The sequence below is a fragment of the Musca autumnalis genome, unplaced genomic scaffold (genome assembly GCF_047663935.1).
Source record: "Musca autumnalis isolate F117 unplaced genomic scaffold, ASM4766393v1 scaffold_2, whole genome shotgun sequence".
Classification (NCBI taxonomy): domain Eukaryota; kingdom Metazoa; phylum Arthropoda; class Insecta; order Diptera; family Muscidae; genus Musca; species Musca autumnalis.
Window position 1 is genome coordinate 254015711 of NW_027411755.1, and position 23770 is coordinate 254039480.

General features: G+C 39.4%; 1 protein-coding gene across 5 annotated transcripts in view; it reads right to left on the bottom strand.

The window, feature by feature from the left end:
- The window catches only part of fusl (transmembrane protein fuseless), a 53370-nt gene that overhangs the window by 4453 nt on the left and 25147 nt on the right, over positions 1-23770 (bottom strand). For all 5 annotated transcript variants that reach the window (XM_073971500.1, XM_073971501.1, XM_073971498.1 and 2 more), the window contains one exon: positions 138-1935. In XM_073971500.1, the coding sequence (XP_073827601.1) occupies positions 138-833 (696 nt within the window). In that variant the 5' untranslated portion in view covers positions 834-1935. The remainder of the gene's footprint in view (positions 1-137; positions 1936-23770) is intronic.

Sequence of the window (23770 nt, forward strand, 5' to 3'; positions counted from 1 at the left end):
TAGGAGGTCTTCTATATCCTATCAGTAGAAGATCTCTCTGTGAAGTCTTCTATCAGTAGAAGACTCCATCGATATACCCCTTTACGAGGCCTTCTATCAGTAGATGACTACTTTACAATCCTTCCTTCTTCACTTACCGATATCTTAAACATTGTCTCCACCTCGAAATAATCACTCTTATGATCCATAATCACTGAATAGGGGGCAGCTCCCAAATTCCGTACAGTTCGTGTGGCAATTAAAAACAGTATAGCCACCGAGGTTACGACAGCAATTATTATCAATGAACTGGCACTGGTTAACCAATCGCACAGCACCCATGACCCTCGCCACATATTCACACAGACAATGCCGAACACAAAGGTGTAACAACGTGAGATTACATAATAGGTGAGGCGATGTTTGTCGGGATGTACGTGATCGACAAAAAATCGCTGTGACAGTGTGAATACAAAATGTCCAACGCCGCCGATTAGAAATGAGCATAGGGCGGATAAGGGTGTGTTATGGGGAAACAGCAGGACACCGATCAGTTCCCATGTGCCGCGCCAATAGGCAATGACACAGGGTGCCACAACGAAGCAGGATAAGATGATGTCTAGAGTTTCGAGTAGTAGATCGTGTGAGTTTTTTCGAGGTTTCTTCTTTTTCGATGTGACCGCGGGTAAGGGTAGTGTTGTGGAGTGCGTTATTGTTGTTGGTGGTGGTGGGGGTGATGTGTTTGTCGTGTCATTTGTTGTGGCTACTATTTGTGGTTTCTGGCAGCTGGTGGGTGGTGGTAGACATGGCTCAGAATCTTCATTTTTGTGATCTGCCTCATTGTTTAGCATCATAGTGTCTGTCCGTCTTTCGGTGTGTGCGTGTGTCTTCTGACCTTAAACTAGTCTCCTCTGTTTCAAGAGAAAAGAATATTTTGAGGGATTTTTGTGTGAAGAAAAATAGCTTAGCTTAGCTTAAACGGCAGCCCCTTTGTTTTTGTAAACTTTAAAAGCTTCGACCAGCCTTGACCTTGAGCTTGACGATTTCTGCAACAAATATCATCTCAAGCCGGCATCATAGGGAAACATTTTCATGGATGAGGGACCAATCAATGGCAGCAAAGATGGCGGCGGTGGTGGTGGTAGGAGGGTGGTCACTTTGTTGCTGTTGTTTGTCTGAATTTTGAGGGTAATTAGTGCAGATGATGGTATTCGCTGCCGACGGTCTTATGTGTTGGTTTGTAGTTGTTGTTGTTGTCAAATTGTTTTGGGGACAATGAGAAATTTGCCGTTTTAAATGATAGATAGACGGACGACAGCAGCCACACAGCAATTCTAACACAATTTATGGCAATTATCAGGTACAATTATCACGATGACGGCCAACGTCTGTCGTTTTCTGTCTCAATTCTACAGCAACTACAACAACAGTAGGAATGTTGGTGTATGCTGCTGATCTTCTTCTTCTTATGCCCTCTCTTTAGTTGTGGTGTAAATTTGACCACACGTCATAACCACCTCCTTGCAACCAACCAACCATTCAATCCAATCGAATCACTGATGTTGCAATCACTAATTTGCCGAGGACGTCTTGCCTCCTCAACCCACGAGTTGTCTTTACCTCCACCTATCTATGGGACCATAGATTATTAAATGATGTGCTAATTGCTGCCACGATTTTGCCTTGTTTTATAATGACTTCCTCAAATATGCTGCATAAATGTTGGAGGAGGAGGGGTGATTGGGTTTGTTTGTTGTTGTTATATTTATTTGCTTTTGTGAATCTTTGTATTTCAATCTCAAAAATTTCCAATATTTGTACACAACTCTCCACTTGGAATAATATCTGCTATTTGTCGAAGATAAGTTGATGACAGTAGGGCATCATCAGCACATGTTAGGCATTTACGTCTATCGCTATTTGTAACATTCAGTTGCGGGCCAATTATCCGATAATCTGTAATTAGAAACAGAAATAGAAAGCAAATTAAAAACGATAATTTATTAAAGATGTTGTTACAATTAAAATAGAAATAATTTGTAAACCTACTCTGGCGAACAAATGTTAGAAAGCTGTTATATATACCTTCTTCTATCTACAGATATCTGCTTTGTGAAATATTCTAACTAAGGAAGATGCTCGAACGTTTTTAGATTTTAAGCGCTTAAAAATCCTACAGTCAAATGACTGGAGAGCCCTATAACTCTTGAAGGGAGTACGAAGTTCTGTCAAAACTTTGCACATCGTAATATTTATTCCAAACTCATATAAAGTTTGAAAGAGACCTATATCAATCCTTCCGGTACCTCCCTCACAAAAGCTCCAAAATGTTTGCTTAAGGTCAGTTTAAGAGCTATGAAGACATCGTTTTACACAGGTAGTGCTTGCGGTTGTCCAAAATTTTAGACATTTGTTGGGTGCCCGATTTGATCTCGTGATATATTTCTGGCTACGTCCCTGTATTACAGCATGCTTCCTTAAATATGGAGCCCGCTCTCAACAATTGTTCTTTTAAAGACACTATTTATAGTGTTAACATGTCGTGCCTTGTTTTATTGCGGACTTCCTGTTAAATCTGTTCTATAGAATTCGGGTCACGCGTGTACAACATGTTTCGTGCTTGCTCGAGTTTTTTTAATGGTCGTGTTCGGGTTTGAAGTGGACACGTGCCATGTCATGTTTAGTGTAGAACTTACTCCAACATATCGTCCATCGAAGTCTTGACCTTCCAGTTCTGTGTGTATCATGCGGGCCGTGTTTATATGCCTTTTTAGCGAGTTCATCATTGCTCATTCTTATGACATGGCCTAGGCAAACACACCAAGCACTGCCTTATCTGCCTGTGCAAATAAGCAGGTTTCGGAACCATACATTAGCTCTTTGTTTGACGAGATGTGACTTTGTATTAAACTGCTTACTTAAGCCAAAGTTGCATCTGTTAGCCAGCACTACTCTTCTTCTTATTTCACAACAGATATTGTCTGCTGTGCTTATGGGGGTACCTCAAAATTATAGGCGAAAACATTCACAGTTAGTCCGAGTTCTATGGACGCATTGCGCGTCGATACCATCAACTTGGTATTGTCATCGTTTACTGCCAGATCCCACTTTAGCAGATTCTCCTTCAAACCTTAAAGGTATCAGGTACACCCCTTACTAATCGTCCCATGATGTCTAAATCATCAGCATAAGCAAGTAACACCAATAGCCACAGTATAAATTGTGTCATTTCTTTTGACCTTTGCATCTCGTATAACCTTTTCCAGCAAAATGTTGAATAGGTCACACTTATGGCTGCCTCCTTGTCTGAAACCTCCTTGGGTACTGAACTGTTCGGAGAGGTTCTTTCCTATTTTAACTGAGAAACTTACAAAGCCGAGTGAATTTTTCGGGGATACCAAATTCAGACATGGTTTGGACTACATTTGAACCTAAGGGGCTGTCCAAGGCGAGACACAGGGTACGCTTTCTTCCTGGCAGATTGTGCTAATCAGCTGATGCATACACCTTATCAGTGTGTCGACTCCGGTTTTAAAGAGCTCGGCTGGTAAACCATCGGTTCCTGTGGTATACATCCAATACCATCTTCTATGATTGGATCTGTGGCATCTTCGTTATCTATGATAGTATTGAATAGTTCAGCAAGGGCTCTTTCCATATCCTAAGCACACTATCTGTATCTATACAAAATTACATGTCTGGTTTCTACAGGAGGATATGTCTGTAACAAAGCCATGATTTACACTTTGGTAGAATTTTTGGACTTCATTCTGGCTCTTGTACATCTCGATTGTTTCATACTCCCGCATTTCCATTTCTCTCTTTTTCCTCGAAAAGACATTTCTCCTTTTCTCCCGATACCTCTCTCTTGCGCTACCCGTTTCAACTGATTGTAGATTAGCTCTGTATGCCGCATTTTTCTCTTCGGTAGCAGCACGACATACCATGAGTTCCTTGGTGGAGGTCTCTGGTATCCAAGTATGGATTTTGCAGCTGTTTGCCTGGAGTGGGCAATATTTTGCCATTGTGCTGATATGTTATCGGGACGAGGAGAGCTTTAATTGAGCAGTTGGGCCAGTTGAGTGGAAAATGATGTGGCTATCTGTGGGTACCACCGTGGTGCAATGGTATGCACGCCCGCCTTGCACGCTTAAGGTCGTGGGTTCGATTCCCCGGCCAGTCAACATCAAACACTTTTCAACGGTGGCAAAATACCCCTCAGTAGTGTTGGCGACGTTTTCTGAGTATTTCAGCCATGTAAAACTTCTCTACAAGTGGTGTCTTAGACACGCCGTTCGGACTCGGCGATAAACAGTAGATCCCATATCATTGAGCTAATATGAATCGGGGTGCACTCATTGATATGAGAGAAGTCTCCCCTGTCCCGCCTGGGATGTTTGTGGAACAATTATTATTATTATATCTGTGGGGATTGTAGCTTAGGGGTAGTTTACACTATATGTAAATGTCATATGTATGAAATGAAATTTCCCATCGTTGTATATTCGCTAATATGTGCAATATTGGAGAATTTCCTTACGCCATTTACTCTGTGCGTCCACACCAGCAAAAATGTAAAAAACTACGTTTCCACATTGCCTCCGTGGGTAGATATGGAATATTTTTATTTCGTGTCATATGACATTTACGTATAGTGTAAACTACCCCTTGCCGATGTCCAACTTCAGTGTTGTGTTTTCATACTTTATTTGCAACGTTTAATCGGATGCTGCAACAAGGTGGTGATCCGAGTTTATGTTTGCTTTTATCTTCCATCTATCATAATGTGATCAATTTGATTTATTTTTTTGGTCTGGTAACAGCCAGATGCCCTTATGAATGTTGTGATGCTTAAATCTGACACTGCTAACTACCATGTTTTTGCCACTGCAAAGTTTATCAGCCTCACACCATTGTCTTGTTTCCTGACTGTTGGGCCAAAGATATTCCCCTTTCCAATTAAAATCGCCTAGAATAATTTTAATGTTATGTGCATAATAATGGTCATTGTTTCAGACAGTTTGGAGTAGATTTAGCAATGTCCGTCCGTCCGCCTGTCTGTCTGAAAAATTCAGTTTAGGACCTGCTCTCGAATCGCTTTGATTTTTGTTGTAGCAACTTGTATTCATTGCCCCTCATACGACGGTATAAGTTTCATCAGGGGCAAGTCCATACTTCCTGAGAAAATAGCCTGAAAGTTACAAAAAACCCCTATGACCCCGTGTGTAGTGGTTGGAGCGCAAAATAACTCTCGAACGGATCTGCCGATTCGGTCCAAAATGTGGCCTTCGTAATACTTTGTGCAAACTTAGTTTAAGTTCGAAGATAAGCCATATCGGTCCACTCCTTCAGGTACCTCCCCCACAAAAGTTCAAAAATGTTTGGAAAAATTTTGAGCACGATAACTCGTGATGGGAGTGACCGATTTGGTCCATACTTTACACATCGTAATATATCTACCAGATATAGATCAGGTTCGAATATGGACTATATTTGTCCACTCCTTCGGGTACCTCCCATACAAAATTTTGGATAAATTCACTTTAAGACCTGCTCTCGAATCACTTTGATTTTTGTTGAAGCAAATTGCATTTGCTGCCTCAATTACGACAGTAAAAGTTTTTTCAGGGGCAAATCCATACTTCTTGAGAAAACAGCCCGAAAGTTGTAAAAAAAACCCTATGGCACCATATGTAGTGACTGGAGAGCTCGAACCGAAAACCGCGTTCGTCCACACTTTGGATATTGTAATATTTCTCGAATATAAGATGAAATTCGAAGGTGTTGCTTATAGGTCCACTCCTTCCGGTTCCTCCCCCACTAAAGTTCGAAAATATTCGCTAAAATGGTATGCGCGATTTCTCATAGACGTAGCAACCAATTTGGTCCAAACTTTGGATCTTTAAATATTGCCGAAACTTAGTTTATTTTCAAATTTAGGGCCTATCTGTCCAATCCTTGTGGTGCCACCCACACAAATATTCAACATTTTTGTGTGGTTAAGGGTACGTTCGAGGATCCTTTGGATATTTTTACCGAAGGTTTTTTAGTGGCCCTGTTTACAGCGATATTATGTTTTTCGTTGGATAGTGTGATAAAAAAGCCCTATCTATCGATATCCCTGCAAATATTTGAGCTTTAATCCTATCCATACTTTTGTCGGTTCATACGCCCAAAATTTTGAAAACCCCCCCTAAATCCATAAGTTTTTTTTGGGAAAAAAGTATTTCAATCAACACAGGCTGAGGGTATATCTCTGTCGGCGAGGTCGACTGATACTTTTTTACTTGTTTCATAGTACATATCGACACCTGAAATGCCCAAAGACGTAACCCTCAAAGGGTTACGTTTAGGGTTACGTCTTTGGGCATTTAAGGTGACGATATGTTGCTTTTTGGAGGGAAGGGCTACAATTCCAACCCAAGTATTTAAAGTTCTTATGGGTGAACCAACAAAAAGCATATCGACGTAAAAACTAATCCCAAATGTTGATACTTGGTGCAGCAGACAAGACGGCGATTTACACTTCTACCTAACGCAATTATTTAGAGGGCACGGATGTTTGCCGAGAAACATTTTTAAATGTTGTGCTCAATCGGAGAGTAATTTTGGTACTCTTACCACTACAGTCACACATATTGTTTTGTACATCCCTGATTTAGACTAAGCGATGGATGACACCTTTGGAGTATCGGAACATTTTTGGTTTCAAAAAGTAGAGCATTAGCGATACTTCTTCTAAAAGATGATCTATAGTTCTCCCATTATGCTTCTGAATCTGCCAAGCATTATGTGCCCCCAGAACCACACAGTGTGCTATGATTGGGGAAATACAAAATTTTTCTCTAATAGTTCTGCTCAAAATGATCCGCTCTATCCATTTCGAGCACTCCCAAGACGCAGATGAACGTATCCACCATGAAAAATTACACCAAGTAAGCATTTCAGGTATATTTAGAGAATCCTCTATGGAAAATACGTCAAATACATAGCATATTATATGCCCAATGTCCTACATATAGGACACCAAACTGTAAGGAGTCACAACAAGAAAACTTAAAATCAACTAACAGCCCATTCATAACATGTCACCATGAGTTTTCTCACTCTCACCTCCTCCCTTATTATAAACATCATAAGGGAGAACAAAACTCACGCTCGTGAGAAAACTAGCTATCATAAATGTAAAAAAGTGAGAATTTGAGGAAATTTTCTCTCACTACAAAAATCAAGGAGAGTTGAACACAAAAAAAAATGGACCCTTTTTATAGAAAAAAATCAACAAAACCGAATATTTTGCATTTTTAATTATAATCAATTGTATTTATTTGTGTTTTAGGTTGAAAGTAAGAAATAACAAGTAAAAAGGTATCAGTCAGCTTTGCCGACAGAGATATACCCTCAGCATATGTGAATTGAAACTTTCATGTACGGTCAGATCGAAAGTATTTATGGTTTTTCATTATTTTGTGGCCTTTTTTTGGACATTTGAACATGCAGACGAAAATATGGATTAGGATTAAAGTTCAAAAGTGTTGAAGAGGAGGTACTTAAAGGAATGGACCATTATGGAAACGGATCTTATTTTGGGAGTCATATTTTTTCGAAAGATATCGCGCCCACTCATTTAGTATATCTTATAGAACAGTATGCCAGGAAGCATGGACTTGTCCACGGAAAACATAAAACCGTTGTCAGCAGGACAACAACAAACAGCATCGGCATACATTTCCAACGGATCTTCGAACAGACTTTAAACTGCACTTAGACACAAATGTTGAACTTTTGTGGAGGAAGTACCCTAAGGTACCTCCATTTTAGAAGTTAAACTAAATTTGGACAAAATTTGTTCAAAAGATATCGTGCATACCATTTAAGTGACATTTTTAAATATTCGGGGGAAGTACCAGAAGTTGTAGACCGGTATTGCCTATCTTCGAACTGAAAGTATGACAAAATATCAGGAAGGCCAAATATTGGACCAAATCGGTTAGTTTAGAGATATCGTGCTCTCCAGCCACTACATATGGTGTCATAGGGGTTTGTTTTACACCTTTCGGGCTGTTTTCTCAAGAAGTATGGACTTGCCCCTAAAAAACTTTTACCGTCGTAATTGAGGCAGCGAATGCAAGCTGCATCAACAGAAATCAACGTGATTCGAGAGCAGGTCTTAAAGTGAATTTATTCAATATTTTGTGTGATGGTACCCGAAAAAGTGGACAAATATAATCCATGTTCGATTTATATCTGGTAGGTATATTAGGATGTGTAAAGTATGGACCAAATCGGTTACTCTCTTCAAGAGTTATCGTGCGCACAATTTTTCAGAACATTTTTGAACTTTTGTAGGGGAGGTACATGAAGGAGTGGACCGATATGGCTTATCTTCCAACTTAAACTAAGTTTGGACACAATATTACGAAGTCCAAAATATGGACCGAATCGGTCCGTTCGAGATATAACCCATCTTCGAACTTGAACTAAGTTTGGAGAAAATATGACGAAGGACAATTTTGGACCTGTTTGGTTAATCCGTTCGAGAGTTATCGTGCGCACCGGCCAGCCAGACAGACTGGCGGACATTGCTAAATCGACTCCAAATTGTCTGAAACGTATTTCATCCAAACATACTTGGGGTCTAAAACCAATATTTCGATGAGTCACATTTTGCCCGTATGAAAGTGTATATACCCTCGTTAGCATAAATGCTGAGGGTATAAAAATAAGGCAACACGCTTAATATTAGGCACAAAAGCGATATACAGTATTAATTTATAATAATAGCCTGTAAGAAAAAAAATCAAAGTCGGGTCCACGATTTCAATATAATTTGGCGAAATTTATTCTAGACCAAATTTCGTCATATTTTCGAAATTTCACGAATATGTCTATACATTTATGTGGGTGGTGCGGCAAATACATGAAATCGGGCGAAAATATATATCGTTTCAATATAATTTGGCGAACTTTTTTCTAGTCCAAAATCGGTAAAAATTTTTTAAATTTCGTCAATTTTGATTGACATGAGGTTCATCGAATAGATGACATCGGACAAAAATATAAGTGGAAGCTATATTCAAATCTGAAACGATCCAAATTCTGTCACGTTGCGTAAATGTCTTCAAAATTAAAAAGACATGTGTTTAATGCGTCAAATCGGCCGAAAATATAATAATTCGTAGAACTTATATCTACAAGAAATTTCGTCACATATTCCTATTTTTATAAAAATTTTACAGGTGTACCATGTTTGGTACGTCAAATACCTCAAATCTTCCGAAAATATACATGTTGGAGCTACATCCAAGTCTGAACCGATTCTCACCTTGAAAAACACATGAAACAAAAAAGTGTTGTCACGGCGTGTTAGAGTTCAGAGCAAAACTCATAACTTTCAAAGACTACGCTAAGCGTTTTTGAGGAAAGCCATACAATAATTGAACAAATATTCAGCGTTGTAAAAAACAAATTGCATTTGATATGTCTGAAAAGCCTCTACCAAAGGCGAAACATGCATGTCACATAGTGGTGGTTTGTGGGTTCGAATCTTCGGTGTTGAATCAACGACAGCTGACTCAACATTACCATAAATTGCAGCTGATCGTTATTAGCATAAACTGATGGTAACATCATCAACATTAAAACAAAGTAAAACCTGATGGCAACGCCATTGTTGTCATAAGAAAAAACAAGTAAAGTACAAATGACAGTCTGTCACAAATAAAAGTTTTTGCAATCTTTTTCTTTTATTAAATATTAGCAAATTATATTTGCCAATATTAAACATTCGGCTTTCCCTTTTTACTTGCATCATTGGTCATTAAGCACGACTCCAACGAGAAATTAATTAAAATTAATATTAAAAATTATATTAGCCCTAATAGGCAACATTTTCAAATAAAAATAATCCTTCTTATACTGATTGCATTCAGACCATTATCGAGTAAAGTACGGGTAATAAAATCATAGCGCAGCAACAAAGACTTATAACTTTGCGAGAGGTGTATGAAGCAGTGGCCCTAAATATTAAGATATTAAGGGCAGATGTCTTGGGAAGTATTGGCCTGTGCTTGCAAAAAAAAAAAAAATATAGTCGTTAACACAACGACTACCCTCTATTAAAATTTCAACACGATCCGTGTACTTTTGTGAAAAAAATTATATTTTATATTGGAGGTATTCAAAGGAGTGGATCGAATGTTATTTTAGTGAATAGACGAAGGCAAAGCTTGAAAACTAGCATTTATACGTAAATCATTCTAAAATTGTACATACGAATCAATTTCAGTTATTTAATTCCAAACTCTTGTGCCAGACATTGAAAATAACACATGATATTAGTTTAGCTTTTAGGAGAGAGCGGAAGTGAAGGCGCTCCCTTCTTACCTATTAGTTCAAAAAATTTTCATAGTCTGGCACAAGAGAAACTTTTCCGACTTGGCTGGTAACCCTATTTTTTAAAGTTTATCACAAATACTATGACAGCTTTTTCCACCTTTATTTGTATTTGTCCTTCTGTATCAGAAGATTTGATCACCAATATTTGTCATCGGAAGCTTTGACAACATGATGGTGGCTTAGAACGCTGAGACGTCGGCAACTTGATTGTTGGAAATCCAGATTCGAATCCCAGTCTGGCTCATGCTGAAATAATTTCATTTTTGCCTTATTAAGGTAAAGGTCATTATACCCTCAGCCTTTAGGCTAAAGAGGGTATTTACACTTTGATACGACCAAAAATGTGCCTCATCGAAATAATGGTTTTAGACCCCAAGTATGTTTGTACGATATCCGTTTCAGACAATTTTGAGTAGATCTAGCAATGTCCGTCCGTCCGTCCGTCTGTCTGTCTGTCGGTCTGTCTGGCTGGCTGGTGCGCACGATAACTCTCGAACGGATCAATCGAAATATTTTGTCCAGATTCGATTTAAGTTCGAAGATGGGCCATATAGGTCCACTCCTTCAAGTACCTCCCCCACAAATGTTCAAAAATTGTCGGAAAACTTGTGCGCAAGATAACTCTTGTAGGGAATAACCGATTTGGTCCATACTTTGCACATCGTGTAATTTCTACCAAACTTAGATTAGGTTCCAATATGGACTCAATCGATCCACTCCTTCGGGTACATCCCACACAAAATTTCGGAAAAGTTCAGTTTAGGACATGGTCTCGAATCGCTTTGATTTTTGTTTACGCAAGTTGTATTCGCTGTCCTCTATACGACGCTGTAAGTTTCATTAGGGGCAAGTCCATACTTCCTGAGAAAATAGCCTGAAAGTTACAAAAAACCCTATGACACCGTGTGTAGTGGTTGGAGCGCAAGATAACTCTCGAACGGATCTGCCGATTCGGTCCAAAATTTGGCTTTCGTAATATTTTGACCAAACTTAGTTCAAGTTCGAAGATGGATTATATCGGTCCACTCCTTCCGGTACCTCCCTCACAGAAGTTCGAAAATGTTCGGAAAATTTGTGCTTACGATAACTCTTGAAGGGAGTAACCGATGTGGTCCATACTTTGCACATTATGAAATTTCTACCAGACTTAGATGAGGTTCCAATATGGACTCAATCGGTAAATTCCTTCGAGTACCTCCCACACAAAATTTCGGAAAAGTTCAGTTTAGGACCTGCTCTCGAATCGCCTTGGTTTTTGTTGTACCATCTTGTATTTACTGTCCTCTATACGAAGGTACAAGTTTCCTCAGGGGCAAGTCCATACTTCCTGAAAAAATAGCCTGAAAGTTGAAAAACAAACCCTATGACACCATGTTTATGAGTGGAAGCGCATGATAATTCTCAAACGGAAATGCCGGATCCGGCCAAAATTTGGCCTTCGTTATATTGTTTCCAAACTTATTTTACCTTTTCAGCAAAATTTTTGAACTTTAATCCTAATCAACATTTTTGTCGGTTCATACGAGACCAAAATTTTGAAACCCCATAAATACATAAGTTTTTTGTGAAAAAAAGTGTTTCAATTTGTACAGGCTGAGGGTATATCTCTGTCGGCAAAGCCGACTGATACTTTTTTACTTGTTTTATAGTGATATTTGAATTAATTTTCTTTCGAGTTGGACCTAAGAGGTACATTGAAAAATTAGGAGTCTAAGTCAGTATAACATTTTGTGGTGTGCAAAGTTTGGGCAAAATCATTTGATCCGTTGGATTGTAATGGTGCGCTTCAGCCACCCATACAGATGGACCGCACCATTTTGGTCCAAACTTTGTACATTGTAATATCGACTCCAAATTGTCTGAAACTAATTTCGTTCAAATTTTGTCCATATACTTGAGGTCCAAAACCATTATTTGGAAGAGTCCAATTTTATATCCTCAGCCTTTAGGCTAAAGACGACGAAGCAGCGGATATAATATTTATTCACTTGTAAATGTATCCAAAATTACGTACCCCATATTCACTCATTTTGAAAATATCACTAATTAATTTTTCAATAACTCAACAATAGTAGAAGAAATGAGGCGATCAATAAATCTCCCAGTGGGTATTGATGAGTACTAAGTGTGTCAACATAAAAACGGTACTTCTATAACAGTAAAGTACCATGCCAACACATATAGGTCATTGGGCATATCTGGGTTAATGAGGAAAATATGAGCTTAGTGGCAAATTGGTAGGTCAATAAATGTGGAAACGATAATTCAGTTAATGCTGAAGTCTTCCATTGGCAAGAGCTGGGGTCTGAGACCAACGATCATATACTGGATATACACGACCATTGTACGTCCAATTCTTACATATGGCTCTCTGGTATGGTGAAATGCTCTCAACAAAGCGACATATCTAAACAAACTGAACAGCGTCCAAAGAGCGGCATCAGTCCTAATCACTGGTGCCATGATGAGCACTCCACAAGCAGCCCTGAATGTGCTACTGGATCTACACCCGCTAGACCTAGTAGTACAGGAACTGACAGCAATGAGTGCACTTCGTCTTAAGGAGCTAGGTTCATGGCGCAGTTCCTAACACGGAAGAACTGCAATTCTACGTCGATTCGGACTATCAACGGCCTCGGGGAACATTAGTGATTATATATCACCACAAATGTGTTTCGAGGCAACGAAGGTGCACATACCCCACATGGATGAATCGACACACAGCAGCCAACCTCTAGGCGGTATAGAGATCTATACTGATAGCTCTAAGATGGAAACAGGCACAGGAGCAGGCGTCTAAAGCAAATCCCTTGGTCTACGACAACCATACAAGCTGAAGGAATATTGTAGTGTCCTCCAAGCCGAAGTTTTTGCGATCAGAAAGGCCGCGGAACTGATTAACAACATGAGAGGGGAAATAGTTGGACCAGTGACTATCTACGTCGATAGTCAAGCGGCCCTAAAATCACTCAAGTCCCATTACATCAAGTCCGCGGCTGTTCTAGACTGCAAACACGCTTTGGAGCCACTAAAATCAATCGTCACCTTGTGTTGGGTCCCAGGGCATTGCAACATCGAAGGAAACGAGGCAGCCGACGAACTGGCACGCTGTGGATCGGAGTCACAAACCATTGAAATCGACTACTCCATCAAGCCACCACTGTGCCACTTCAAGAAAACAATAGACCAAAAATTTCGAGAGAAATTCTGCCAACATTGGCAAAACACGCCAAACTGCAGCACATCAAGGGCAATCTGGCCAATCCCGTCCAAGTCAAGAACCGCCTCACTGCTCTCAATGAGGAAATTAGACCTGAAACTAGCAGTAGGGATCATCACGGGTCACTGCAGAATAGGATCCATGACGAGCAAATGGGAAGAAGAGGACACGGCTGACTACTGCAGACGATCGACCACCTATTATGTCGTTGCCCTATGCTCCTTTCTAGAAGACAACGCACCATGGGTGTGCACACCATCCAATCTTTAACAGCATTTTGCCAAACAGAGCCGGCGGATCTACTAAACATTGCAAAAGGCCTGAAATGGCTCCAACGTGTTGAGAACACGATAAGCACCATCTCTACACGGTAGTATTGTCAAACACGTCCCAGCTACAACTAACTTAATCTTCACAACTATAATCTTCACTACGTCTATATCTAACTACCACATCTACACCCTCTTTCTACTCTTACAGTTGCATCGGAAAATTACATCCAATCTACAGACATCGCCTATACATCATTACATCTCACCCGTCATCACCTTCACATCACCACCACACCTGAACCATTGGTTTCTACGCATCTGCAACCACATCATTCACAATCTTCATCTACCCACAACTACCATCACACATCTACATCTCCTTTATATCACAACCACATCTATAATCCGTTTCAACATGCAGGATGATCACAATGGACCCCAAGGTCTCCGAGTGGAGTGGCTGCCATCACAGCAGCTATGCATCCTAAACCCTAACCTAACCTAATGCTGAAGTCCCCACATAATTGGAAGTAAGTGAATGCATTAAATCCATAATTTTGGAATTACAGCGACAAAATGAGATTCAAAGAATCATGTAAATACTATCTGGAGTCAAAAAAAACCATTCCCACCCTACGAAGAAAGGTACTCTTACGGCGTACGGTACTGTCGTACTTAGTCGTGACTAAATTGCACATAAATAACTATGGGCTTAGTTGTTGTTTAGTGTCACGATTTTGGCACGCGCTCATTTCTAGTTCCTACGGGATTAATGTGGAAAGTATTTTTTTTTTTGATGTGGGGTTGAAGTTAATGATGGGGTTTATTTATATTGTAAGGTTATCAAGAAAGCATTTTTTAAATATGTATTTCTTTTTCTAAAAATCGGCATTTATTAGACCTCTTGGTCTATTGCCCACGAATACCTATAGTCAGATGATGTGCACGTGTGATGCAATAGTTCTAGCAAACTTTCTTCATTTTATATATGCATTGACATTTTATTCATAATAATTAATTTATATTATATTTTTTTTTTTAACTGATTATCTCGCCCACTCTCATTCAAACTGACTGAAACTGCATTCCTTTGGCTAGAAAAAAAAAACAACAACGTTGCTGATATAATTCGTGTGACTGTAGACATCGGCAATGTAAAGAAAAAAACAACAACAGCAGATTTTTTCTTTGTTTGATTAACATAATTATGATTGTTGCTACGGTTGTTGTTGTTGTAACAATTATCATTTTCAATTATTTGTTCTTCTGAGTGTCTGTTGAATCGAAATCAATTCAAGTGCAAAATGAACAAAAAAAAACAGCTACAAACAAATGATGATTGGTAAAACCCAATCGATGCATTTACTCACATTCAATGCCCTTTCCTGTTATTTGTTTTTAAACATTTCTGATAATGAAATGTTTGTTTTCGTTTAATTTCCCATTAGCCAACCAAACAATCAGCCAGCTAAGCTAGGCTGCGCTGTTGATAAAAATTAAAAATTTGACAAATGAATAAATATTGCAGATTAGCCGAGAGATAAATGCCGATGCATTTCTGAAAGTGTTCTCGGACAAAATCCATCTGATTAAACAAATGATATGGAATGGAAAACAACAACAAAAGGAGCAATAACATCACAACATAACACTTGAGAGAACACACTTAACGACTTAACAATGACTCTTACTGTCACTTCAGTGGTGCCTACATTTATATAAAAAAAAATATTTTTAAAGTGTGACAATGCGGAACAGTGGAATTTGTGGAATGTTTCGAGGTTCGATGTTTAATTTCCAACTACGCCTAAGTGGACATAATGCCTTCACTTTAATGAGAAACATCGAAATAGGCTAAGTAATTTAACGAGCTCTTGTAAGTTATCAACTCATTGTTTAAGTCTTTGAATCAATAAAATCTGAAATAAGGTTGAAAGAAAGGCTAACTTTGGGGGCAGATTTTTTTACTTTGTACACCACTGTACTGGATCATCAAAGTAGTCTGTGATTATTATAATTTGTGTATTATTTGACAATAATTGGCTCACAGATGTAAATAAAGAAAACAATTAGGAAATGCGATAGTTTGGTAAGCATGGAAAACTACTTGATTGGAAATAACTTCGCGTCGGTACACCTGCGCAACCTTAAACTTCATTATAATTGACAAATTCCCTGCCCATAACACTTTAAGAATAATGGCAAATTATGATAACTTTGATTTAACCAAATCAACAACAATGACAATCGCCTTACCCAACCGCCGTCCATCCATCCACTTGCCTGCTCAAGGTAAACCATGTTGAAGTAAACAAATAAAGGTGTTCGCGTTAAGGTAAAATGTCTTTGTAATAAAAATGGAAATTTCTGATGGATGGAAATGCGTTGTAATCAAATCGCCCAGAGACGACTGGATGCATTTGCATTTATAAACAAATATGAGGACAGCGGCAGCAGCACCCGACATGTTTTCTGGTGTCTAAACTCGTGTCGTATCTCCCCTCCCCATCGCGTCAATGCAACAACTGTCAACGATTAAAACGACAACGTTTTATTTCTAATCGAATTACATTTGTGAAACGTTGTTTGTTCTAAATGTAAATTCTTCAGTCTTCCTGAATATGTAAGTACTGGTATGTACCTAAGTGTGTAATTGTGATTAGTTGCCGGTGTATAAATTATTTTTTATTACCGGTACCATTAATTTTTAACACATCAGTTATTTATTACTTTGTAATTAATATTTTTAACATTTTTGAAAAAGAGGTACGGCTGGTGGGGGCAAACATAACCTACGAAAGTCGGTGGTTTCTCCATCGAAGATAATCTTAAAAACCGACTGAAGCGCAGTAAGGTTGGTATAACTAATGGGTTACCAGCCGAGCACCATCTGACAAGATAAATACATACCGAATAATCGAAAACCAATTATTCTATGATTCGCTCACAAAAAAGTCGACAAGACCGTGTGTTCCAATTAGAGACAGGTATATCCCGTTCTCCCAATTGCATATAAAGTACAAATAACAAGTAAAAAAGTGTCAGTCGGCTTTGCCGACAGAGGTATACCCTCAGCCAATGTGAATTGAAACTTTCATCTACGGACAGATTGAATGTATTTAGCGTCTCTTCAGAATTTTGTAGCCCTTTATAAAACTTGAACTTGCCGACAAAAATGTGGATTAGGAATTAACACAAATGTTGAACTTTTGTGGGGGAGGTACCCTTAGGGAGGACCGATATGGGCCATTTTAGAAGTTAAACTAAATTTTGACAAAATATTAGGAGATCCAAAGTTTGGACCAAATTGGTTGCAACATTCAAGTGATATCGTCCTAACATTTTAGTGACATTTTTTAAATATTGAGGAGAAGTACCGGAAGTTGGGGACCGTTATTGCCCCATGAAACTAAGTGGGGATAAAATATGACGAAGACCAAATGTTGCACCAAATCGGTAGAACAGTTCGAGAGCCACATATGGTGGGATAGGGCTTTTTACACCTTTCGGCATGTTTTCCCAAAAAATATGGACCTGCTCCTAAAAAAACTTTTACCGTCGTAATGGAGGTAGCGAATGCAAATCGCTTCAACAAAAATCAAAGTGATTCGAGAGCAGGTCTTAAAGTGAACTTATCCGAAATTTTGTGTGGGAAGTACCCAAAGGAGTGGACAAATATAGTCCATATTCGAACCTGGTCTATATCTGGGAGATATATTATGATGTGCAGAGTATGGATTACATCAGTCACTACCTTCAAGAGTTGTCGTGTGCATATTTTTTCCGAAGATTTTTGAATTTTTGTGAGGGCGGTACCTGAAGGAGTGGACCGACATGGTTCATATTACGAAGGCCAAATTTTGGACCGAATTGGCAGATCCGTTCGAGATTTATCTTGCGCTCCAACCACTACACACGGTGTCATAGGGTTTTTTTTTTGGCACCTTTCAGGCTATTTTCTCAGGAAGTATGGACTTGCCCCTTATGAAACTTGTACCGTCGTATGGGGGACAGCGAATACAAGTTGTTACAACAAAAATCAAAGCGATTCGAGAGCAGGTCCTAAACTGAACTTTTCCGAAATTATGTGTGGGAGGTACCCGAAGGAGTGGACCGATTGAGTCCATATTTAAACTTCATCTAAGTCTGGTAGAACCTTCACGATGTACAAAGTGTGGGCCAAATCGGTTACTCCCTCCAAGAGTTATCGTGCGCACAAATTTTCCGAACATTCTCGAACTTTTGTGGGGGAGGTACCAAAAGGAGTGGACCGATATAACCCATCTTCGAACTTAAACTAAGTTTGGGCAAAATATTACAAAAGACAAATCTTGAACCGAATCGGTTGCTCCGTTCGAGAGTTATCGTGCTCACCAGCCAGACAGACAGACGGACGGACATGGCTAAATCAACTCCAAATTGTCTGAAATACATTTCGTCCAAACATACTTGGGGTCTAAAACCATTATTTCGATGAGACACATTTTGCCCGTATGAAAGTGTATATACCCTCGTTAGCATAAATGCTGAGGGTATAAAAAAGTATCAGTCGGTTTTGTCGGAAGAGGTATGAAGAATCGAGAAAAAAAACCTTTTCCTTTTCTGCAATAATTTAGGTGGTTTTCAGATAAAATAAGTCCCTAAAAACTTGTACCGTCGTAATGAGGGCAGCGAATACTAGTTGCTGCATAAAGAATCAAACCGATTCCAGAGCAGGAACTGCAGTTTTTTGAAATTTTGCGTGGGAGCTACCCGAAGGAGTGGATCGATATAGTCCATATTCGAACGTGATATATGTCTCGTAAAAATATTACGATGTACAAAGTTTGGACCAAATCGGTTTCTACCATAGAGAGTTATCGTGCGCACCATTTTAGCGAATTTTTTTGAACTTTTGTGGTTGAGGTACCGGAAGGAGTGGACCGATATGACATATCTTGGAACTTAAACTAAGTTTGGACAACATATTACTTACTTACAGAACATTTGTTCCATAGACCGAACTAAGAAAATATCTCCAATTCTCTCTGTTTAGTGCTTTGATTCTGCGCCATCTATTCTTTGGCCTGCCAATTCTGCGTGCACCGCCATGTGGCCCGAATTTATACGCCTTTTTAGCGGGTTCATCAGAGCTCGTTCTTATTATATGGCCTAGCCAACGCAATCGCTGCATCTCGATACGTTTAAATATATTGATGTCGTTGTATAGCAGATACAGCTTGTGGTTCATACGACGGCACATATTTTCACAGTCAACGCAGATTGAAGAATTTTTCTCTCAAACACCCCAAGGCCTGCCTTATCTGCTTGCGCAAGTACCCAGGCTTCGGAACCATACATCAGCACGGGTAGTGTCAGTGTTTTGTAAAGCGTTATTTTTGTTTGACGAGGCTTTGTGGCTTTGTTTTTGAAGTGCTTACTTAAGCCAAAGTAGCATCTGTTGGCCAATACAATTCTTCTTTTTATACCCTCCACCATAGGATGGGGGGTATATTAAGTTTGTCATTCCGTTTGTAACTACTTGAAATAATCATTTTAGACCCCCAAAGTATATATATTCTTGATCAGCTTGCAATTCTACATCGATATATCCATGTCCGTCCGTCTGTGGAAATCACTCTAGCTTCCGAACGGATTGAAGTTGGTGGATGAAATTTTGGTAAAATCTATTGTATGTATGTAGGACTTTTGGTATTGAAAGCGGGTTATGTAGGTCCACGTTTTCGTATAGCCCCCATAAAAAGTGACGGCGTTGTCGTTTTAAAGAAATTTTAGGATATTTGCCCCATTTGACCACCGAATTGGTTGTAATTTGGTATTTTGTGTCTCCAGAGGCTAACAAATATTTCTACCAAATTTTGTTTATATAGGTCCACGTTTTAGTATAGCCCCCATATAAGGCCCCATATATAGCACGCGTCACTTTAAGATATTTTGAATGTATTAGTCCCATTTGACCACAGAATCGGTTGAAAGTTTGTAATTTGTGTTTCCACAGGCTAAGAAATATTTCTACCATAAAATGTTTATATAGGTCCAGATTTGATATCTCCCGATTTTCGGTATTTTGAAGGTTTTAGCCTCATTATCGCAACGAAATTGCTGAAATTTGGTATTTGGTCTTCGTTGGGTGTATAAAACTTTCCCCCGGAATTTTTTAGGTATAGGTCCATGCCTTCATGTAGCCCCCATAGGACGGTACCTCCCGATTTTAGGTATTTTGAAGGATGTGGCCTCAATATTCCACCGAAATGGCTGAAATTTGGTGGTTAATCTTCATTTGGGGTATAAAACATTCCATATGAAATTTGTCGGTATAGGTCTATGTCTTCATATAGCCCCCATAGAACGAATTCGGAAAATTTTAAATATTGGTCCATGTTTTGGAAAGAACAAAAATGTCGCCCCATATTAACTGTTTTGAAGGGAATATTATCAGTTGATATATATATATATACTACTCCTGCAATAAAAGGAAGAGTTAAGTACTTTCATAAACGAAATAAAACTAATTGCTCCTATTCACTTCAATACAGTTCGTGGTGGAGGGTATAAAAAGTTCGGCCCGGCCGAACTTAACGCTTTTCTTACTTGTTATTTCACACCTGATGTCGTTTGTTGTGTTTACGGCGTTGTCGAGGTATAAGAAGTCTTTTACTACCTCAAAATTATAGGAACCAACTTCAACAGTTGGTACGATCTCAATGGACGCATTGCGCGTCGACACCATCAACCTGGTCTTCTCGCCGTTTACCACCAGACCCACTTATCGGTTACTTCTTTTACTGATCGACCCATGATGTCTATATCATCAGCATAAGCAAGTAATATGTGGCTATTGGTGTAGATTGTGCCACTTTTTTTTGACGTTTGCCTCTCGTATAACCTTTTCTGGCAGGATGTTGAAAAGATCACACGAAAGGCTGTCTCCTTGCCTGAAATCTCTTTTGGTAGAAAACTCTTCGGCGAGGTTCTTTCCTATTTTAACTGAAAATCTTGTGTCAGTTAGAGTCATTTTACAAAGCCGAATGAGCTTTGCGGGGATACCAAATTCAGACATGGCTTGGAATACCTTTGAAAGTAGCGGGCTGTCGAAGGCTCCTTTATAATCGACAAAAAGGTGGTAGGTGTCGATCTGCATCTTTTGGGTCTTCTCCAGGATTTGCGGCAGGGTAAATATCTGGTCAATGGTGGATTTGTCAGGTCTAAAGCCGCATTGGTATGACCCAATTATTTCATTGACCATAGGCTTTAGTCGTTCGCACATTATCCCTGACACTATCTTGTAGGCAATAGGCAGAAGACTTATGCCACTATAGTTAGAGCATACAGTCTTATCTCCTTTCTTGTGGACAGTGCGCAGGATGCTCAGGTTCCAATCGTCGGGTACTCGTAGTTCCTGCCAGATTGTGCTAACTAGCTGATGAATACACCTTATCAGCGTGTCGCCTCCGGTTTTGAAAAGCTCGGTTGGTAAGCCATCGGCTCCTGCTGCCTTATTATCACTGCTGGGTAGAAATGCTCGGCCTCATACACAAAAGTGTAAAAAATACATGAGGCTCTCGCAATTTGCTTATTATTCTTCAGTCGACTTATTGCTGTCTTTACTTCAATACCATCTTCTGGGATTGGATCTGTGTTATGTTCGCCGTCTTCGCTACTATCGGATAACAAAAGTTTGGAGAAATGTTCTTTCCATATCCTGAGCACACTACCTATATTAGTTACCAAATTACCTTGCTGGTCTCTACAGGAGGATGTGTCAGTTCCAAAGCCATCAGTTTCATGTTTCACTCTTTGGTAGAATTTTCGGACTTCATTCTGTCTCCTGTACATCTCGATTTGTTCACACTCCCGCTTTCCCATCTCTCTCTTTTTCCTGCGGAAAAGACGTTTCTCCTCTCTCCCGATACCTCTATCGTGCGCTACGCGTTGCTACTGATTATAAAGTAGCCCTATATGCCGCATTTTTCTCTTCGGTAGCAGCACGACACTCCTGGTCATACCATGGATTCCTTGGTAGAGGTCTTTGGTATCCAAGCACTGATTTTGCGGTTGTTTGCATGGAGTGGGCAATGTTTTGCCATTGTCCTGATATGTTATCGGGACGAGGAGTACTTTGATTGAGCAGTTGGGCCAGTTCCGTGTTGTGTCTGCTCGCACTTTGTTTGCTACGTTTAATCTGGTAGGTACCTTTGCTGCAACGAGGTAGTGGTCCGAGTCTATGTTTGCACCTCGGAATGATCGTACATGTACATAATATTACAATACACAAAATTTGAACAAATCGGCAGATCCGTTCGAGAGTTATCGTGCGCACCAGCCAGCCAGTCATCCAAACATAATTGGGGTCTAAAATCGTTATTACGAAGTACCCAAGTATGTTAGCCATGTCTGTCTGTCTATTTGGAGAGTACAATAACTCTCGAACGAATCAACCAATTCGATACAAAATTTGACAGTCGTAATATTTTGTCCAAGGGTGCCACCGTGGAGCAATGCTTTGCCCAACCGCCTTGCACGCTGAAGGTCGCGGATTCGATTCCCCGGCCAGGCAACATAAAAAATTTAAACGGTGGCAAAATACCCCTCAGTAATGTTAGCGACATTTCCTGAGTATTTCAGCCATGTAAAACTTCTCTACAAAGTGGTGTCTTAAGACACGCCGTTCGAACTCGGCGATAAACAGTAGGTCCCGTATCATTGAGCTAATATGAATCAGGGTGCACTCATTGATATGAGAGAAGTCTCCCTTGTCCCTTATGGGATGTTTGTGGAACAATTATTATAATATTTTGTACAAACTTATATCATGTTCGAAGATGGGCCATATCGGTCCACTACCTCGGGAGCTTCCCAACTTTCGAAAGAAGTAACCGATTTGGTCCATACTTTGAACATCGTAATATTTCTAAAAGGCATAGATAAGGTTAGAATAAGGGCTACATCGATCCACTCATTCGGGTACCTCCCACACAACAATTCGGAAACGTGTAGTTTAAGACCTTCTCTCGAATAGTTTTGATTTTTCTTGCAACAGGTTGTACTCGAGGGCTCTATTATGATACAAGTTTTTTATGGTACAAGTTTTTGAGGGGAAACTTCATACTTCTTGAAAAAAAAAATTGCTCAAAAGCTGTAAGAAACCTCTACGGGCACCATTTGTAGTTGCTGGTGCGTACGACAACTTTCGAACTGCGAATCTTATCGGTATCTCCCCTTCAAAAATATTCGCTAAAATGATACGCGCGGTATCTCTTAAACGGAGCAACCGATTCGGTCTAAACTTGCGATCTCGTAATATATTGTCCAAGTTCGAAAAATGGGTCATATGCGTCCACTCTTTAAGGTATACAATCACAAAAGTTCAACATTTATGTTTAAGTTCAGTTCGTTGATCCTAAGATCTGTTCAATGAACCTATGTAATTTTTTACCGAAGGTACATTTTGTGGCCATGTTTACAGCGATATTATGTTTTTTGTTGGCAAGTCCATGCTTCCGAATATAATGGTCCAAAAGCTCTAAATTATACGGTGACCAACTGTAATGACTAATGGGCGCTTTATCTATCGAAAGGAATAACTCCCAAAAATCCATTTCTAATATAAACTATATGGTCCATTACTTCTGGTACCACCTCTGCAACATTTTTGAGCTTTAATCTAAATCCATACTTTTGTCGACGAGTTCATATATCCAAATGGGGCACAAAATTCGGAAAATCTCCTGAATGCATTATTTTTGTGAAAAAGGATTCTGGTTATATAGCCTGAATTCGATATATTCATAGATGAAAGATTGTAATCGGTAAAATTTTCAAAACGATGTTAGGTCAACCCATAAAATGCAGTTAAGTGAATATTTAGCACTTATGTGGGGAAGGCACTCGAAGGATGTAA